The 17,425-nt window shown below is 44.5% G+C and overlaps 9 protein-coding genes across 9 annotated transcripts; 4 read left to right on the forward strand and 5 right to left on the reverse strand. All coding sequences in view use genetic code 12, as the record gives it.

Moving 5' to 3' along the window:
• Positions 1–821: 821 nt before the first annotated feature.
• Positions 822–1,742, forward strand: CJI96_0001281 (uncharacterized protein; the record flags this gene model as incomplete). The annotated part of the gene is made up of 1 exon (XM_029033294.2): positions 822–1,742. The coding sequence occupies one exon, from the start codon at positions 822–824 to the stop codon at positions 1,740–1,742; it is 921 nt and encodes a 306-aa protein (XP_028891886.2).
• A 1,589-nt stretch (positions 1,743–3,331) lies between these two features.
• On the reverse strand, positions 3,332–3,605 carry CJI96_0001282 (H(+)-transporting V0 sector ATPase subunit e; the record flags this gene model as incomplete). Its single annotated transcript, XM_029033295.2, has 2 exons — positions 3,332–3,536; positions 3,598–3,605. 2 exons carry the CDS (start codon positions 3,603–3,605, stop codon positions 3,332–3,334), a joined length of 213 nt encoding a protein of 70 aa, XP_028891887.2.
• Positions 3,606–4,120: 515 nt separating this feature from the next.
• VPS23 (ubiquitin-binding ESCRT-I subunit protein) lies at positions 4,121–5,671 on the forward strand (the record flags this gene model as incomplete). Its single annotated transcript, XM_029033296.2, has 1 exon — positions 4,121–5,671. One exon carries the CDS (start codon positions 4,121–4,123, stop codon positions 5,669–5,671), a length of 1,551 nt encoding a protein of 516 aa, XP_028891888.2.
• Positions 5,672–6,226: 555 nt separating this feature from the next.
• CJI96_0001284 (pseudouridine synthase) lies at positions 6,227–7,663 on the forward strand (the record flags this gene model as incomplete). Its single annotated transcript, XM_029033297.2, has 1 exon — positions 6,227–7,663. One exon carries the CDS (start codon positions 6,227–6,229, stop codon positions 7,661–7,663), a length of 1,437 nt encoding a protein of 478 aa, XP_028891889.1.
• Positions 7,664–7,778: 115 nt separating this feature from the next.
• CJI96_0001285 (uncharacterized protein) lies at positions 7,779–10,043 on the reverse strand (the record flags this gene model as incomplete). The annotated part of the gene is made up of 1 exon (XM_029033298.2): positions 7,779–10,043. The coding sequence occupies one exon, from the start codon at positions 10,041–10,043 to the stop codon at positions 7,779–7,781; it is 2,265 nt and encodes a 754-aa protein (XP_028891890.2).
• Positions 10,044–10,560: 517 nt separating this feature from the next.
• PEA2 (Pea2p) lies at positions 10,561–12,183 on the reverse strand (the record flags this gene model as incomplete). The annotated part of the gene is made up of 1 exon (XM_029033299.2): positions 10,561–12,183. The coding sequence occupies one exon, from the start codon at positions 12,181–12,183 to the stop codon at positions 10,561–10,563; it is 1,623 nt and encodes a 540-aa protein (XP_028891891.2).
• A 1,539-nt stretch (positions 12,184–13,722) lies between these two features.
• APN2 (DNA-(apurinic or apyrimidinic site) lyase APN2) lies at positions 13,723–15,387 on the forward strand (the record flags this gene model as incomplete). Its single annotated transcript, XM_029033300.2, has 1 exon — positions 13,723–15,387. One exon carries the CDS (start codon positions 13,723–13,725, stop codon positions 15,385–15,387), a length of 1,665 nt encoding a protein of 554 aa, XP_028891892.2.
• A 258-nt stretch (positions 15,388–15,645) lies between these two features.
• On the reverse strand, positions 15,646–16,362 carry TBP1 (TATA-binding protein; the record flags this gene model as incomplete). The annotated part of the gene is made up of 1 exon (XM_029033301.2): positions 15,646–16,362. The coding sequence occupies one exon, from the start codon at positions 16,360–16,362 to the stop codon at positions 15,646–15,648; it is 717 nt and encodes a 238-aa protein (XP_028891893.1).
• Positions 16,363–16,953: 591 nt separating this feature from the next.
• CJI96_0001289 (uncharacterized protein) lies at positions 16,954–17,352 on the reverse strand (the record flags this gene model as incomplete). The annotated part of the gene is made up of 1 exon (XM_029033302.1): positions 16,954–17,352. One exon carries the CDS (start codon positions 17,350–17,352, stop codon positions 16,954–16,956), a length of 399 nt encoding a protein of 132 aa, XP_028891894.1.
• Between the last annotated feature and the right edge of the window lie 73 nt (positions 17,353–17,425).

Genomic DNA, 17,425 nt, shown 5'->3' on the forward strand with positions numbered 1-17,425 from the left:
CCTGGTTTCAAAGCCAAATCAGTCAATTGTGCTTATTGTAACTTTCAATATTACTTAATATTTATCTCAGGTGTGACTTATCGCATTGTAGAGGGCTCAGTTTGCTCCAACGCTGGAATCCTGAATCAGGTCTTCATGCTTTTTTGCCTACTGCTGATCAGTTTAGCGGATGACAGTACACTCGAACCCTACGGAGATCCACAGAAGGATCATCATCTTTATCTGAATTCACAAATTGGCTCATTTTGATATTTAGCTATTGAGATTATCCAAAACTTGATGAACTCTTGAAAGTCTGATCATAAAGATATTATCGACAGTGTTCTTTCTTGAGCCCTTATGTGGGAATCCAAAACTTGGGTTTATAATTCAGTTAACGTTTGCAGTTAATCCTGAAATGTCAAAGGTACTCATCTTTCTCTGCTTCTGTGGCAAACATTGAGATCCTCACAACTTTCTCTACGTACAATTAAGTGTATGTATTTGTGTGCGTGACTAGATGATAATGCAAAGCCGAATCTTCTATCTGTTTCCAACATGGTAACTAAGTTGAAGTTCTCCTTTGGCCGATATGGTCATCACTGTCTCTGTATGCATTAACGTTACCATATCGGCAACTCCAAATTCAAGTTGCCTCATTTCAATGTTCTACTTACTATAATTCAAGGTCCTCAGCAATGGGCTTTTAAGAACAATTCTTGGAAACTCCAACAGAGAATTCGTATATAAGGGAGACAAAACGACCTGTAATCTGATAGTATAACAAAAAACTATAAGAAATGTGTAGACACTGCTACAAGATACTGAACTTCCCATACCCAATGGACGTCAACGACGCTCAATTTCTGGCCCGTGGTGGGGTCAATACCCTTCATGGGCCCTCAAAGATATTGGAGTTATCTTGGTCGTCTTGTGAGTTTGCAAATGTTTTGCGCTACACCAACCATTGTGACATAAACAGCGCCCCAAGGCTACATGCCCAGGTTATCTATACATCGAAGATTTTGGCCGCCATGAAGAGATGCAAACTGCTTGAAGACGAGGGACTAGCTCAGAGCGAGCTTTTTATGGCGAGGAGATACATGGAAATCAAAACGCTTCATTCTAGAAGAGATATTGGGCTGGTGAAGCCAGAGAGGCCCAAAGTGGTATCGAAGATCTACTTGCCTGGGGACTTCAAAAATTTTAGGAAGACGGTGAAGGAGAAATCATCAAGCTACTCTCCTTCCCACTTTCCCATTTTCCAGAACATGACATTGGAGCCTGTCACCGACTTAATGCTAGGGGAAACCGACGAACTTCTCAAATCAGAGGTCAAAAACGAGGAAGTGATAAATATCGAAAAAGAAAAATATGAATGCTTCTTGCCTGGCGACTTCGAGGATTTCTTCTGCCTATGGGTTGAGCATAGTACGAAAGCACCAAATGTCGTACAAGAGATTCTTCGTCCCATTGATGTTTCACAATCCAATCAAGACTGTGTCAATAAAAGAATTGAAAAAGACATGCTTGGAAAATCAAGTCTCAATCAAAGGTCTTCTAAAACGATCAAAGTGCTGCCGTTCGCAATAACTTCTCATGCTTCAAAACTTTTGAAGACTTCCACCCCTTTCAAGAATGCCTCCCTTAATAAACTCAACACCTCTCAGGCCAAAGTATTGGGTAAAAGAACTCGTTTGCGAAACAAGTTCAAGCGCCTAGGGACTTACATCTATAGTGTTTTAGCTCATCACTTCGTGTAGAAAAACTTCAATGGTATCATGAGATTGTATTTGTCATAGACACTTTCAACTTGAACTCAAAAGATTCAACACTTGAAATATCGGAGACCGATGATGGGGTTAATTCTTGCACACCAAGTAGCAGTACCTAGGTCAGTCTCCTCGCCGCTGAAATGAGATAGTCGCCGTTTCCACTTTAAATTATCTAACTAGCTTGCAGTCAGAAAGGCCCTTAATACCGTAATAATTAGGCTAGATCATATATCTCACATTCTACCATCGAGGATTTTCACCATCGAAGATATCATGCCATCAAATAGAACAACAGCCAATTGACTATGAGACCTCTACAACACAACTATGTTCCCTACTTAAACAAGCCCGAATAGCAGAATGCTCCCCAAAACAGATATCAAACATCTCTGATTGCATTTTGCCTGGAGCTAGGGCAGCAGATCGAAAACATTTCAAATAGCATAGAGGCAGAATCTCGCAGCCATTCTACAAGGCCAAAAACCGTGCAATCGAGAGTACAAAAAGGGGAATAGAAATATCTTGCTCCAACCTCACACTGCAAATGTGCCCATGCGCTTGTGCTCGGTGTTCTTAAGCAGGGTTTCGACTATTAGAACATAGTTCCAGCCCCTGATGTTTAGCAATGGACACTCAAATCCTTACAATCTGATTTTCGCTTTATCGTGAAAGATATGGCTTACTCGAAGTGCTATTGCAAATTACTTTACAACCTTTACTCCGATGTGGTCACGTTCATTGTTCTCTCATCTTTATGCTCAAAAGACATAATCACATAATCGACCTACACCAACGATTCTTCAGGCCAGCAAATCCTGAGGGGAATGTAGTAGAGGCCAGCCGACTAGCACCAGAAAATGCCTTGTCTTCGAACACTGACCAGCCACACGATCCCGCCAAAAGCCGAAGGCGAGGTTACAAACATTTGACAGATTCACCAACGGCCGTTGACGGGCTTGATCTTCTCCATCACCAGAACCTATAATTCAATGAGGATGAATTTAGGGCAGAAACAGGAGTGTTTTGGGTGAACTACGTGTGCATTTTCGGTTTAACGTGTATTAGTGTTGAGAAACTTGCAAGAGATTTTCGCAGTGCGCTTATATACTGCAAGGTTACCCGACCCAGGCGATGGGTAGGGTTTCAGTGTAGCACTAGAGATGAAGAAGACGAAAAAGTGGTACGTCCTATACGTAACAAAGTTGATTTACGTATAAACTGCGTCATTTGCAAAGTTGTCGATTGGTTGTGAATTTACCTAATGTTGCAAAGATGACTTGTGGTGGTACTACAGAACTTGAAGGCATCGGGAGCCCTGAAATCTGGCATCAAATTTAAGTCTGCTAGAAGTATTAGCTTCAACATATAGAAAGTCGTGTTTCTGCTTTGGACCTAGCGATCTCCAGACTCGTTGCCAGAGGTCCATTTCAGTCAATCCTAATGGCATCTCCCCCTATCTCTCCCAAAAAAGCAGCATTCAAGCTTCCTTCACACCTACAATTAACTCATATCAAGATGCTCTTTTTCTATTATACACTTGCTGATGACTTCAGAACATACACTCTGCTTTTCCAAGGTCACACCTCTCTTCTGAGGTCGGACCGTTTGGGAGCTTCTAATGGATGCAATTGCGCCAAATACGTGATGGCCCACATTAAGTAGCACATGGACAATCCCAAGACCAAGGAAGACCGCCATACGGTCTGGTCCTGCTTAGGAGCAAAGTTCCATGACAACACACACAAGGCCACGGTCACTGCTAAAACAAAAAGCACAGTGTAGCTGGGGTTAGTATGCAGAACAAAGTAGCAGATTACTGTAGGTGTTTGTGGTGTGTACGTACCCAGACATTATGAATTGATAGTTGGAGAGAATGCGTGGAGGTGACGTTGGTGATATTGATACCGGGTTCCATGCAGGAAAAAGTCGGATTGAAAGCAGCTCCACATAGTTTCTAAAAAGAATAAATGGGTTAAACGTTAGGCCAGTTGTGGTTGAAAATGTAAGGACATTCTTCCCAGCCTTTTATCTTGTCTCAACTTTGTCGAGTTTGGAATGCAATATTTTGGAATTTCTGGAGGGATCGAGTACTTGCTGCGAAAATATACGTACTGCTACCAAGAATACGTTTGGCTCACGCTTGTGACGTATTAGAATTGAACGAAATGAAAAAAGGGAAAATGAAAAAAAAAGTGCGTACTATAACTCAAACAGAAATAAATTACTTCACAACCGATTTTGACCCATTACGCCATCACTACAACTGTCTCACTACACCTCACCCAAGACCGGACTGCACTGAAAGTTGCAACTCTCTACTACTTCACCACAGTTCCACCTACCACATATCCCATATCCCCAATCACATGGCCAAGATCACCAAGAAAGTCGCCAACTGGCTCTATTCGGTGCTCCAGCCACAGTATTTGCATAAGGAAATAGCCTACTCTCATTTATACCATTTCTTGTCAGCATACCTCCCGCAAGGCTTCAAAGTCAGAACCGCAGTGTTCACATCGGCGCTGGGGCAGGCGCAGCTTTTAATAAACTTATATGGGAATCTTGACTGCGGAACGTGTCTTGTTCCACTCAACATTTGGATTCCGCTCAATTACCCGTTTAGAGACGAGAACGTCTCTTCGCTTGAACCCAATGGAGTTCCTATGGTATTTGTGGTGCCAGATAATAGGTTAGTGATACGGCCTAACAACAACGTGGACTCGCTGGGCCGTTTTTACCACCCCTTCATGTCTCTGTGGCACGAGAACTACACGCCAACATCGCAAACGAAGGAGTTCTCCCTACTTCTGTTGATGGCATGCTTGAGAGCTACTTTTGAACAAAACCCCCCGCTTGAATCAAGGAAACAGTCACCATTGCATCACGAACCCGCAAATCACTTGCATGCTGCTCGAACAGGGCCGCAATTGCCGCCGAAAAGAGCGCTTGATGGGCTGAGCCTGCCTGTTCCAATAGATACTACGAGGCAAGGCCCTCCTAGACGAGAGACCACCGGTCCTCCGTTGCCACAGAAGCCCGCTCGTGAGATGAGGCCTCCTGTTCAAGCAAGTGTTGCAATGAACCCGCTGTCTCAGACAGATATTCCCGAGAAGTATAGACTGCCACTACCGTTGCCTGGTGAAGGATTACCATCACCAAGACAACCACCACCGCCGATTGCTCCTCTACAATCCGAGATACATCTACCCACGCATACCTGGGGACCTTCATATGATGACTCGGGTATATACGAGCGGTACCCTCCAAGTGGTACACCGTTGTCACGTTCTAAAACACCTCAAGAACCTGCAGTTTCGGAGGTGGAGGACTTGATGGATAAGGTGACATTGGAGGAGAACAGAAACAACGAACCGATCTTGCAAGAAATTGCCCAGAAGATAAACGAGTTTCTTGAATCTGAGGATAGCGCCAAGTCAGCTGTTCCTTTTATCGAGGAGCAGCAGCGTAAAGTGAACGCTTTGCATGGACAGCTCCTGAATCATTTGAAGCAAGCGCAAGCCAACGACGAAAACCTAAAAAAGCATATTCTGTACTTGGAAGAAAGAATTGAGGCAGTGTCTAATCTAAACCAGGAGCTACAGGCTTTGGACCAGATCAACGCAGAGTCACTAGATGAGATCCAGACAAGCTTGAGCTCAGGCCATAAGATTAAGCTAGATGAACTCATCATGCCAGATTCCATTTTAGTCAATCAACTCTACGACACCGTTGCTGACATCAAGGCACACAAAGACACCATAGATCTTGTCAGCGGCAACTTCAAAGGCGAGGAAGAACTTATCAATGACGAAACCATGGATACCTGCATCAAGTCCGTGAGAGGTCTTGCAAGGGAATTGTTTTGGTTAGAAGTGACCAAGAGCGAGATTGGAAAGTCCATGGGACTCAAGAGTTGAGGCCAGGGGGGAGTCATGAATAAGAATATCGTGGCGAGAACAGTAGGAATCCCATTCAATGGCTGTTTTGCTTGGAAAAGTACTGATATCGTCTCAGTAAAAGATCCTTAATCTCTAAATGGAAATGCATCCAAGAAACAAAACGACTCTCTCTGACAAGAGTCTGGGAGAATTTCTTACCAAAAATAGCTGCATCGTTATTTAAACACCATCTCGAGGAAAAATTTTCCTTTAGACCTTTGTCCCCACTCTATATAGATATGTTGCACTATTTTATGCTCCACAGTGAGCAACTACCCATCGCACCTACCCTATTCACTCATCAAATAACAACAAGGAAGAAACCCACAATTTTTCATAAAAACCCAACCGGGCTTCCCAACTACCCATCTCTCAAATTCAACTGGTCCACTTTTCAATTTCAATCGAATGCTATCTACTTTGCTAGCCTCCTTAGTGCGACCCAATTCGGAAAGAGGAGCCGCACGATGGTCGCACAGTTTTTTTCAGGCTCTTTTCAAAAACCACCCATCAACTACTGTATCACCACAAAGCATGTCGGAAGAGTACATGATCAAGCCAGAGGCCGTGGCTCCCTCCACGAGCACTGCAGACTGGCCGCTTTTGTTGAAAAACTACGACAAGTTGCTTGTCCGTCTGGGCCACTACACCCCCATCCCAGCAGGGTCTTCGCCATTGAAAAGAGACTTGAAGTCGTATATTTCTTCTGGTGTGATCAACTTGGACAAGCCTTCGAACCCATCTTCGCACGAAGTCGTCGCTTGGATCAAGCGTATCTTGAGAGTAGAGAAAACCGGTCACTCGGGTACTTTGGACCCTAAAGTCACGGGATGCCTTATTGTGTGTGTTGACAGAGCCACTCGTCTTGTGAAGTCCCAGCAAGGTGCTGGTAAGGAGTATGTGTGCATTGTGCGTTTGCACGAGGAGCTCGAGGATGCTAAGGAGATGGGCCGTGCGTTGGAGAATTTGACCGGTGCTCTTTTCCAGAGGCCTCCCTTGATTTCTGCTGTCAAGAGACAGTTGAGAGTGAGAACTATCTACGACTCCAAGTTGATTGAGTTTGACAACAAGAGGGGCCTCGGTGTTTTCTGGGCCTCCTGTGAAGCCGGTACCTATATGAGAACCTTGTGTGTCCATTTGGGTATGTTGTTAGGTGTTGGTGGACACATGCAAGAGTTGCGTCGTGTGAGATCGGGGGCCATGGACGAGAACGACAATTTGGTCACTTTGCACGATGTCTTGGACGCCCAGTACGTCTACGACAACACCAGAGACGAATCCTATTTGCGTAAGATCATCCAGCCTTTGGAGACTTTGCTTGTGGGCTACAAGAGAGTCGTGGTGAAGGACTCTGCCGTGAACTCTGTTTGTTACGGTGCCAAGTTGATGATTCCTGGTTTGTTGAGATACGAGGACGGCATCGAGTTGTACGACGAAGTGGTGCTCATGACCACCAAGGGTGAGGCCATTGCCATTGGTATTGCTCAGATGACCACCGTCGACTTGCAGTCGTGTGACCACGGTGTTGTGGCCAAGGTTAAGAGATGCATCATGGAAAGAGACACTTACCCAAGAAGATGGGGTCTTGGTCCTGTTGCCCAGAAGAAGAAGCAGTTGAAGGCTGACGGTAAGTTGGACAAGTACGGTAGAGTCAACGACAACACTCCAGAGTCCTGGAAGGAGGGCTACAAGGACCACGCCGACGAGCCTGCTCCTCCAGTGCCAGAGTCCAAGAAGGCTGCTCCAGAAATACAATTGCCAAAGAAGTCTGAGCCGGAAGATGTGAAGATGGAGTCTGACGATGACAAGAAGGAGAAGAGCGAGAAAAAGGAAAAGAAGGAGAAGAAGGAGAAGAAAGACAAGAGTGAAAAGAAGGAAAAGAAGGAAAAGAAAGAAAAGAAGGAGAAGAAGGAGAAGAAGAGAAAGGCCGAGGATGATGAGCCCGAGAAGAAGAAGAAGTCGAAGAAGTAAGTTTCTTGTCATGAGCCCACTGGTGTTTATTCTGGTGTTTATTCCGTTCAGCATGTATAGCAGGATTGTCGCTGCCATTTGTATATCTATAAAATATTAACGATAATAGGATATTTTACACCTGTAGCACCGACGATCTCGCCTTTTCAAACTTGTGATGAATGCACTCTCGAACTGCCTCAATTTTGCGTTTGATCTTCTCTCCCTTTGCAGGATCGTGCTTGCCCAACTCTCGCCTTTGTGCCTCCAAATAGACGAAAAGACTGAGTATTCGGCCATTGTCGTCCGCTTTGGATATCCTTCTAGTACACTTTCCGTAAAGCCTCTTACTTTGGTCAAGGCTCACTGCCATTCGAAGAAGAATGTAGAGGGCAAGAAGTTCCACATTCTGGGGGTTTGTATTTTCAAACACTAGTTTCTCGAGTTCAGTTTTGAGATCATCATCGAGATTCTTTTCTGTGTCATCAATGCCATTAGTGTGATATGCTGCCAATGCTGACTTATAGGTCAAGCTGAACAAATGAGTGGACGAGAAACCTGTTAGTGAAGTTTCCGCAATGCTTGTCATTTCTGCGTGTAACGATGCAAGTGAGGAGCGAGTCTTTTGAATAGCCTGCTCATGCTGTGGAGATGCATTTTTGCCCTGAGATAAGCTTCTGAACTCGTACTCAGCGATATTCAATAAATGCAAAGTGGAATAGATAAATAGTTCTCTCTGAGAACAAGCTAAAAATACCAACTCACCTCCAAAACCAAGAGAATTCTGCAATTGAACTCCTCCAGTTGGTATGTTCGTATCAATTGAACAAAGTTTACGTACCTTCATGAAGTAGTATTTTGCTCTGTTAAGTTCTCCTTGTGACTGAGCATGCAAGGCAGAAAGATACAAGAAGGGGGCAATAAGAAAATGGTAGTACCATAGTTCCTCCTGAGTGAAGTTTTCTTGGTTGTAGCTGTCGATGAAAGCGTAGATAATTTTTATGCCGCCGAAATCGCTTTCCGACATAAATGATAGCCAAACTTGATAGAAGGCTGCTAAAAATTTGATACAAGAAAAACGAACGATTTTCTTGGTGAGGTGGGAAATTTTGAAGCTCCTGTTGGTTACTTGATGACTCGTAAGAGCCGAAATATGCCTCTCAGCTGTTTGATAGCTGACTTTTAATGACTGTTTAGCCCTATCGGGGTCAGACTCGCTAAGAGAGAAAATGCCACTCATCAAGTGAAAAAGGCCAACTAACTCGTCCGGAGCTATCCAATGCAACAGGAACAGAAGGGAACCGGACTTTATCGCAAGTGAAATTGTGATTGACCCATCATCATTCCATGAGCTCCAATGGTCATTCTCCTCTCTATGTATAAGATCAGTCAACTTTTGTACCCACTTCTGACCGTGTTTAGAATCATTGATGTGTATCGACACAGCGAGATTCTGTAGGTATAACATGGCCTTCAACTGAGACGTGACGTCCTTCATTTGTAGAAAAACACCACGACATTGGTGAAGTGCTTGAGCCGCATCCTGTGCTGCTCCCTTTGCCAAAAGTAATTTTGCCTTCCATAATAGACCTAAGGATCGAAGTTTGGGATCAACAGATGTCTCTTCTGTAAAGTTCAAGAGTTTTAGCCTTGAACTGAAGTTGTGTGCCGAGAGAGAGGTCGCAACTCGTTTCAACTTGAACGAACAAGAAACATCAATGTTGCCTTCCTGTTGATGTAACTCTTGCCTTTCTGTTAAGAAAGGTTCCAACAATTCCCGGTCGGATATGTCGAGGATTTCGGCGTACAATAACTCAGCAGCTACCCTGGACGACTTCAACCCATTATGTGCCGAAATGGCCATGGCCTTCTTTGCGTACTGCTCTGCACGGCCACAATCTTCTGTCTCCTCGAGGTAGACTTTTGCCATCTGGTAGTAGACCTTTGCGGCCTGAGCTGGCTGCAATACAGTAAGATAATCTGAAACAACCATATGAAGTGCCTTCAATGCCGCCTTCACAAATCTATAGTACATACTCGTACCCTCTACGTAATTTGTCGCAAGCACGCTCTTGTGGGCCTGGTCCAAGAAATGATCTGCGGAATAAAGAAGCCATGAACACACAAACTCGGGGTTCTTCGTTTGCTCAGATAAAAACTCAGGTGTGATGGAAACATCCATGGCTTCAGACGTATCCTGTTCTTCGAGGTGGGAATCTATCTCGGTAACATCAGCAACCTCGTTCAGGGTCTCCTCAAAACCACCTACCAGAGAAGGTGGGAGCGATGAGACCAGCTTTGATTCCAGCTCGAGGGCCAGAAATTCAAAGAGTTCGTCAGTCACCAAAATCTTCCTGATCTTTTCCTCATAGGCCCTCTCAAATTGACTCTTTGGTTTCATGACTCTGTCTGAAGAATTCAGATAGAACTGTGTATGTGGAATCGGAGGATCCGCTGGGGACACTGCCCTCACTTGAGAAGATCTCAGACATGAGTCTGAAGCTTTAGATGTTAGAATGACGTTCAGATCTGTCGATTTCAGCGAGGAGAGCCTCAGTGAAGGCCGCAGTGAAGGCCTCAGTGAAGGTGTCAGCTTAGGTTTCAGTTCAAGAAACACCTCACGCTTTGAAGTAGATACAACGCGTCTTACTGGATTCAAGCGGCTACTCTTTCGTCGTGTATGATTCATTGCTTCATTGCAAGGCCGTGGTGTGTTGGATATATATATAAAGCTGTAAATGTGTTGAGACTGGAGTAAGTTTTGGTGATGCGCGTACTATAACACCTCGCCTAACTTGTGGTACAGGATCTATCCCACCACGCTAAAGGTATAAAATTAAATGTGCCCAACTCTTGAGCATTATTGACAGCCGTGGTAGCAATTATTTTAAATTTGTACAAGTCGCATATCCTCTGGCTTAGCTCTCAGGCGAAGAAGCCGTTTTTTCGTTGAGCTTCTCCTCTAGCTGCTTTCTTTTGAGACGCTCCTTACCAAGTTCAACCTCATACTGATCTTGAAGATCGGCCACGATTTTCTTGAATTCCTTTCTCAAAATAGCATTGCTCATGGAAGAGCCTGCCCCCATGCTCAGAAAACTAGAGTAGCTAGGTGAAGTTGCTTCCGTCGATTCTGTGTTCTCGTCTGCAGTCGCGTTGGTTATAAGCAGTGAAGTCATCGTTCCAGAATTCCTAGGCAGTTTGTTGCCCATGGTTTCGATCTTGAGGGAGTTGAGCTCCTTGCGGAGACGTGAAATCTCCTTGTCTTTGGCGCTAGACGAATCAGAATCCATGGTGTTGACAGACACGCTACTCCCAGAGCGGAGTCTGGAGATCTCCTTCTCAAGAGCAGCATTTTTCTTGCGGTACTCCGAGATTGTTTTCAATGAATTGGCTTTCAAATATTCGTACTCTTTCATGAAATACTGGTGGGAAAAACGCAAATCGTTTAATGCTAGACGGTACTCTGCGATGGTCTTGCTCTCTGCGGCAGACTCCTTCAAATTCTTATATGGTGATGCGGAAAGAAACGAGTGGTCCTGAAGCACTGAATCCCCCTCATTTACCACAGACGTGTCAATGGAGCGGTCGTTTCCCGCTGATGTTTGTGGAGTACTATACGTGGATTTTGGCTGTGCGCCCACCACAGCATCAATGCAAGCCTGAGCCCACTCTACCTTCTTATCCAAAGCAACGTGAGATCCTTCGGGATGCTCAGGCAACTGGACATTGTTCTGAACAGCCAAGGATGCAATGTGGGAGAAAAGGGTATCGAAACTCTTCTCAGAGTCTGGGACATTGCCAGAGCGTGAAGGGCTGCCTAGGAGGTCCTGTTGCAAAAACTGAGAGCTGGCAGAATGTTTGATATCCTCTACGTAGCCCAAAACCAAGCAAGCCAAGTTGTGGTTGTTGAGTTTGGAACGAAGCTCGTCAAGTTCTGTTGTGACTGCTTTGAGCAGCAGCTGCAATTCCGCGTTCTGCTTCATGATTTTGAGAACGAGATCAAGGTCCACGTCTGGTTTGGACTCATTGTCGAACAACAAGGTCGAGCAGAACTGGTTGGAGATGGCGATTTTGTCTTGCAAGTAGTCCTTGAGCTCCTCCTTGTCAGTAATCATCTCCTTGACCTGTTTTGTCCGCAGCAACGACATGATAGCCTTTGGAGAGATCTTCAGGGTGTCGAAAACGGAATTTTCAATCAAAACTCTCAAGTTGAGGAAATCTTTCAGCGAAGCAGGCACCGAGTGCAAGTCCTTGCTGTCGGGCTCCGTAGTCGGCGTCGACACCGCCAGGCCGCCAATTTCATGGCTCGTGCGGTCGTTGTCGGAATCGTCAGAGTCATCACAGCTGATGGAATTCGAGGATAGCGTTTCTTTCAAGTAGCATGAAAACAGCAGCTGGACGGGCACCGGGGGAGACGCGGCTCTGTTTTGCTCGTGAAGCTGAAACTTCAATAAGTCTGGCGTTGTGTTCCTTAAGTTGTACTGGTCCCCGTGGGCCAGGTAGAAGGGACTGTTTTTCATGAAAGTGTCCGGGTCAACCATAGTGTTTACTTTGGTAGTAGTAGTGACTAGCGAGGGAAGAAGGCTGAGCAATTGAAGTTTTGAAATGGGAACTAGAGGCGTTCGAAGGAGAACGGGATAAATTCAAAGCGAATGTGGTGAAAAAACAACAATTAAATGTACGAGGGTAAAGTTCAAGCACAAAAACGAGATTGAGTTGGAGAACTAAGAATAAGCACCAGTGTTGCAGAGAACATATGGGATTCGACGCGTCGCCCAGCGCGGCGCGAATATGTCGATCTAGAATTGGTATTGTGCGAAAGAGAGAACAAGAGAGGGTCCAGAGATACAAACAATGGGAGGAATGAGCCGAGTTTTGGAAGGCTTTGTGCTCAAAGAATTGAAGTGGTATTGATGGCTGAAAATGGTCGTGTGGAGGTGAAAAGGGGTAGGTTTCCAAGTGTTCCAGACGTTGTGGTGGCAGTAGTTTGCAGCCATTTAACACGGAAACGGAAAGGAAGGGCAAGGCTTGGAGCAGAACTTCATTTGGGTCAGTGGAGGCTTTGAACAAGAACGAAGATTTCGGTGCAATTTGAGGTTTTTGAACTCTCTGATTGGTTGACACAATTATTAGTGGATAGCTGAATTTTGTAGCTTTTGTCATCTGCATGAGGAGAAACCTCATCATTTGCAGCCATTTCATGGAGCAGGGGTATTTACCGAAGGTAACGAAATCCATTGTTATGAGACAAGTTTTCTCTTTTTGGGGTGCATGAAGAAAGAGAATTGAATATTAACTTTTATAATCCTGGGCAAGCAAGAAGGCTATTTTTGAGTTTTCTCAAGTCACTTGTCTGAGAGTATCAGGCAAGGCAATTACCCTTTTTTATTTTTCCTTGGAAGGCTCAACTATTTCAAATTGTTGTGACAGCGCATCTGAAACATCAGTTTACGCCAATAACGTGAGATTGATACAAAGCTCAGGCGAGGAGAGCATTCAAATAAGCTTCAACAAGCGTCCCGTGTGGTCTAACTATACGTGAGCAATTTCTGAACAACTTCTGACCAAACGCGTTGGTAGAAATGAAATCACCTTTTTGGGAAGCAGAATTGGCTTGTTTCGCTTCTTGGGATTGTGAAATTGGTCTGCTTTCCTCTCGCCTGGAGGTTTTCAATAATCTCACCATCAGAAACGAATCTCGACTTGTTTTCGAATGAACAAATTGGGTGAACATATTTGGAAGAGACAGAATATTCAAATCACATTGCAGAAGTGATTCCTCTTCACTTTCTATACTAGCTTATTCACTGTGTGGTCGGTAATGTACTACAGTGATACTCAGTGTATACGCATGATGACCAGTTTTCCTGATAAGATAAAAAAAATAATGCAGCTTATTTCAATTTTTCATCACAAGTCCTCAAAACCTTCTGTATTCAAATATTTATAAAATCATCCTTTTTTTTTTCCTCTTCTTCTTCATTTTGTCAGCAACCTTGCATCTCCACCACCTCTCTCTACACCATTCGCACTTTTGCAACCAAGCACTCACATACTACGAGAATCTCCGCTTCTTCCATATGGTGCTACCGAGGGAGCTTCTCGAGAAGCCCCCGCTTAACCGGATCCCTGATTTGCTGCCCAGCAACATTCGCTACTTGACATTCAACGTCAACGGAATCAAGACGCTATTTAACTACCATCCTTGGAATCTCCTTCAGAACGACCATGACGCCTTGTTCAGGGCTCTCAAGGCAGATATCATCCTGCTTCAGGAACTCAAAATTAACGGCGATGGGCTTGCAAGTACAGGACTCCTCAAGGATTACAGGTCGTTTGTTTCCATCCCAAAATCAAGAAAAGGCTATTCTGGCGTGGGTCTTTTCGTGAGAGTACCTTTGAACTCTGATCCACCACACGTAAAAGCGTGTCTTTCTGTGGTAAAAGCTGAGGAAGGGATTACAGGAACGTTACCTAGTGCTGAGGATAAGGCTCAGACGTACGATGTGACACCTGACAACATTGGAGGGTACATGGACAGTGAGGACATGGAGGAAATGAACATGACGTTTGAGGAGTTGAAAGCGTTGGACAGCGAAGGGCGTGCTGCTGTGGTTGAGTTGGCTTCTGGCACAGTGGTTTTCTCCCTCTATTGTCCTGCAAACTCAATGGGTACCGAAGAGGGAGAACTCTTTCGTCTCCGCTTTCTCGAAGTGCTTCTCCGAAGATGCCGCAAGCTAAAAGCATTGGGAAAAGAGGTGGTGGTTATGGGTGACATAAATGTATCTCTAGACTTGATCGACCATGCCGAAGCGATCAACGAGGGCATCAAGGTTAACCTTGTGAAGAACAACTTGAAAGATGGCGGTGTGGCGTTCGAGAAAGTCAACAAGGATCAGTGCTTGGCCTTCAAGAACAGACCCGTGAGAGCTCTACTACAAAAATACGTACACCCCACAAACCCTTATGCAAAGGCTCTGGATGTCAGCTTCTTGTACGATACTACAAGAATCATCCAGGGCAGACGTTTGGCAATGTATACTGTTTGGAATACCATGACAAGCGCCAGACAGTCCAATTACGGCTCCAGAATTGATCTTATATTATTCAGCAGCTCCTCAGACGTCGATCACATTTCCAAAGCAGATATCCTACCCTACATCAATGGATCCGATCATTGCCCTGTATTCACTGACGTCAATGTTTCGTTCGTAGACAAATTGCCTCCTTCAGAGCAGAAAAAAATCAGCTTTGAGGCAAAGTCTTTCTACAAGCTAGTGAAACATAGGGATATCTCATCCATGTTCGGCAATGTAGCAAAGCGATCAGTCACGCCAGATTCCGATACAGGTAACTCCAGTGGAAGAGACACCAAAAGGCCAAAACTACAGTATGTTAGCCGCAAGAAGCTGACCACAGCATCCGCACAACTGAAAATTGGAGCTTTTTTCACCCAAGAACAACTTAAAGAAAACAAAGATGTTTCTTCAGGACCACCTCAAGAGATCAAAGCAGCCGGTCCTTCTGTCAAATTGGACTCGATTTCAAAGTTGACTTCACTTATTTATTCAGATCCACCTAAATGCCGCCATGGTGAAGATTGTGTGCTAAAGACTAGTCTCAAAACTACTTCAAAAGGTAGGAAATTCTGGTGCTGTCCTCGTTCGGCGAAAGGCAGTTCAACAGAATTGGGAGAGCACCGTTGTGAATTTTTTGAGTGGGCAAAACCCAAAGGTAGAAGCTAGAGCCTACAATTATTGCTTTTCATGATGTCGTTAATCATTTAAAAAGGGAAAAGAACGGGGCAAAGAACTAAATATGAAAATGGAAAAAGCAATCAACACGCAAAATCAACCACCAAACTGACCCATACTTTACAATACAATAAGGTCCCTCGCGAACGTGGATCTCCCTCTTTTGGATGAAAAAACGACATAGTTGGTGATAATCACATCACGCAACTCTCATGGTGGCTAGTATACAAGGGGAGGGTGGTGGAGTGATCACTGTTTACGGAACTCACTCAACACCGGGTATATGGCTTCAAATGCGGCATAGATCTCTTCTCTTTGCTTTGCACCTGTCAAGACGATTTTGCCAGAAACAAATATCAAAAGAACAATCTTTGGTTTCACCATTCTATAAATCAAACCAGGGAATAATTCCGGCTCGTACGACGAGAAAGTACCGTGCGAGAAGGCAAGACCTTCAAGTCTAATTGGGAATTTCACATCGCACGAACCAACGATATTTTGGATTTTGAAGTCAGTAAACTTGGCATTGAAGCCCAACTTTTGGATAATACGGGCATACTTTCTAGATGCCAATTTGGAATCATCTTCAGACTTTGCACCTGTAACGACCATCTTACCAGAGGCGAAAATAAGCGCGGTTGTTTTCGGCTCTCTGATTCTCATGATGACGGCAGCAAAACGCTTTGGGTTGTACTCAGCGTTACGTGCATGCAAGGCAATGGTCTTCAAGTCCAAACGACAGTCCAAATTCACCGTTGCAACGATGTTTTGAAGTGTGGGCACGATACCCGACATAGCTCCATCCGCATCATCAGCGTTGGGTTCCTTGATGCCAAGCTCGGAATTTTCATCCTTCTTAATCATGCCATTGTTAGGGTCATGTATGCCTTGTGGCATAGATAAGGAGCCTGGAGCTGTGAACGCCTGGGCGTTAGCGGCGGTTGTTGGAAGTTTCAATGAATCCATGATGATCTATAAACGGAGAAAAAGGTAGTACTGGGACAGCAATGTATTAAAAATAATAGTTTGGCGACAAAGATAAACAACTAAATGTCTCCCTGTCAGAAACCAAACAGAAGTTTATTCTCTTGAAAAAAGGGTTGATACAAGGGCTATATGCGACAAGACAACTCTTCGGAATAAATGACTGTTCAGTTGGTATGCAAGGTTTGATGGGTGTGAGTCTGCAGTACCTGAGGTAACCAAATGAACGATGAACTGTATATAGACCCAGGTAACACAAAGGCAAATTCTGCGGGACAGACGGGTGAAAAAAGTGGGACCTCGCGCAGTATTTATAGTCGTGGCCCAAAATCCGGGTAACCGCCATCGCGATGGTTTTACGTACTGCAGGTAGTATTTCATTTGCCAGCCAGGTTCATACGATGATCAGAAGAAGGGCGAGTGAAGTGATGAAAAAATCGCTTTCATTGCCTCCAGAGAACAGGGAACTTGTATGCATAGATGAAAATGATGCTCGAACGTAAGCTTTAGTATGATGTTGAGCAATGCACGTGAAGTTGGCCAACAATAAAAGTCTTCCTACTAAGTGGGTCATCAACGCTCTCTTAAGGCCTTGTTTCTCTTTTCCTTCTTTCTCATCCTCTCCACCTTCTTCCTATGCATCTTCTCTGCCATTTTTTCGTATCTCTCCTTCTCTTCCTTGAGCTCACGTCTTCTCTTAATCTCAGCAATCTTCAGGTTCTTCTCATCCTCCTTCTCCTGCTTGAGCTCTCTCAATCTTGCCTTATACTGTTCCTCTTCAAGTTTTTTCTTTTCACGAAGCTCCCATGTGTTGAGTTTTCTCACTCCAAGGGAGCGCACTCTAAAAGCATCTTTTTTGATCTTGAAATTCTTGCCATTCACACGAGGACCCTCTGTAGGGGCCTTCTCAGCAAGAGGATTTATATATTGCTTTGGAATCTCTTTTAAAGGCTTGTCTGCTGTAGCACTCATGGGGAAGAATGAAGGTGAAGAGATGAGATAGGGGAGACTTTAGATTATAGGTGCGAACGTGCGAGGCTCATAA

The sequence above is a fragment of the Candidozyma auris genome, chromosome 1, assembly GCF_003013715.1.
Source record: "Candidozyma auris chromosome 1, complete sequence".
Taxonomy (NCBI): Eukaryota; Fungi; Ascomycota; class Pichiomycetes; order Serinales; family Metschnikowiaceae; genus Candidozyma; species Candidozyma auris.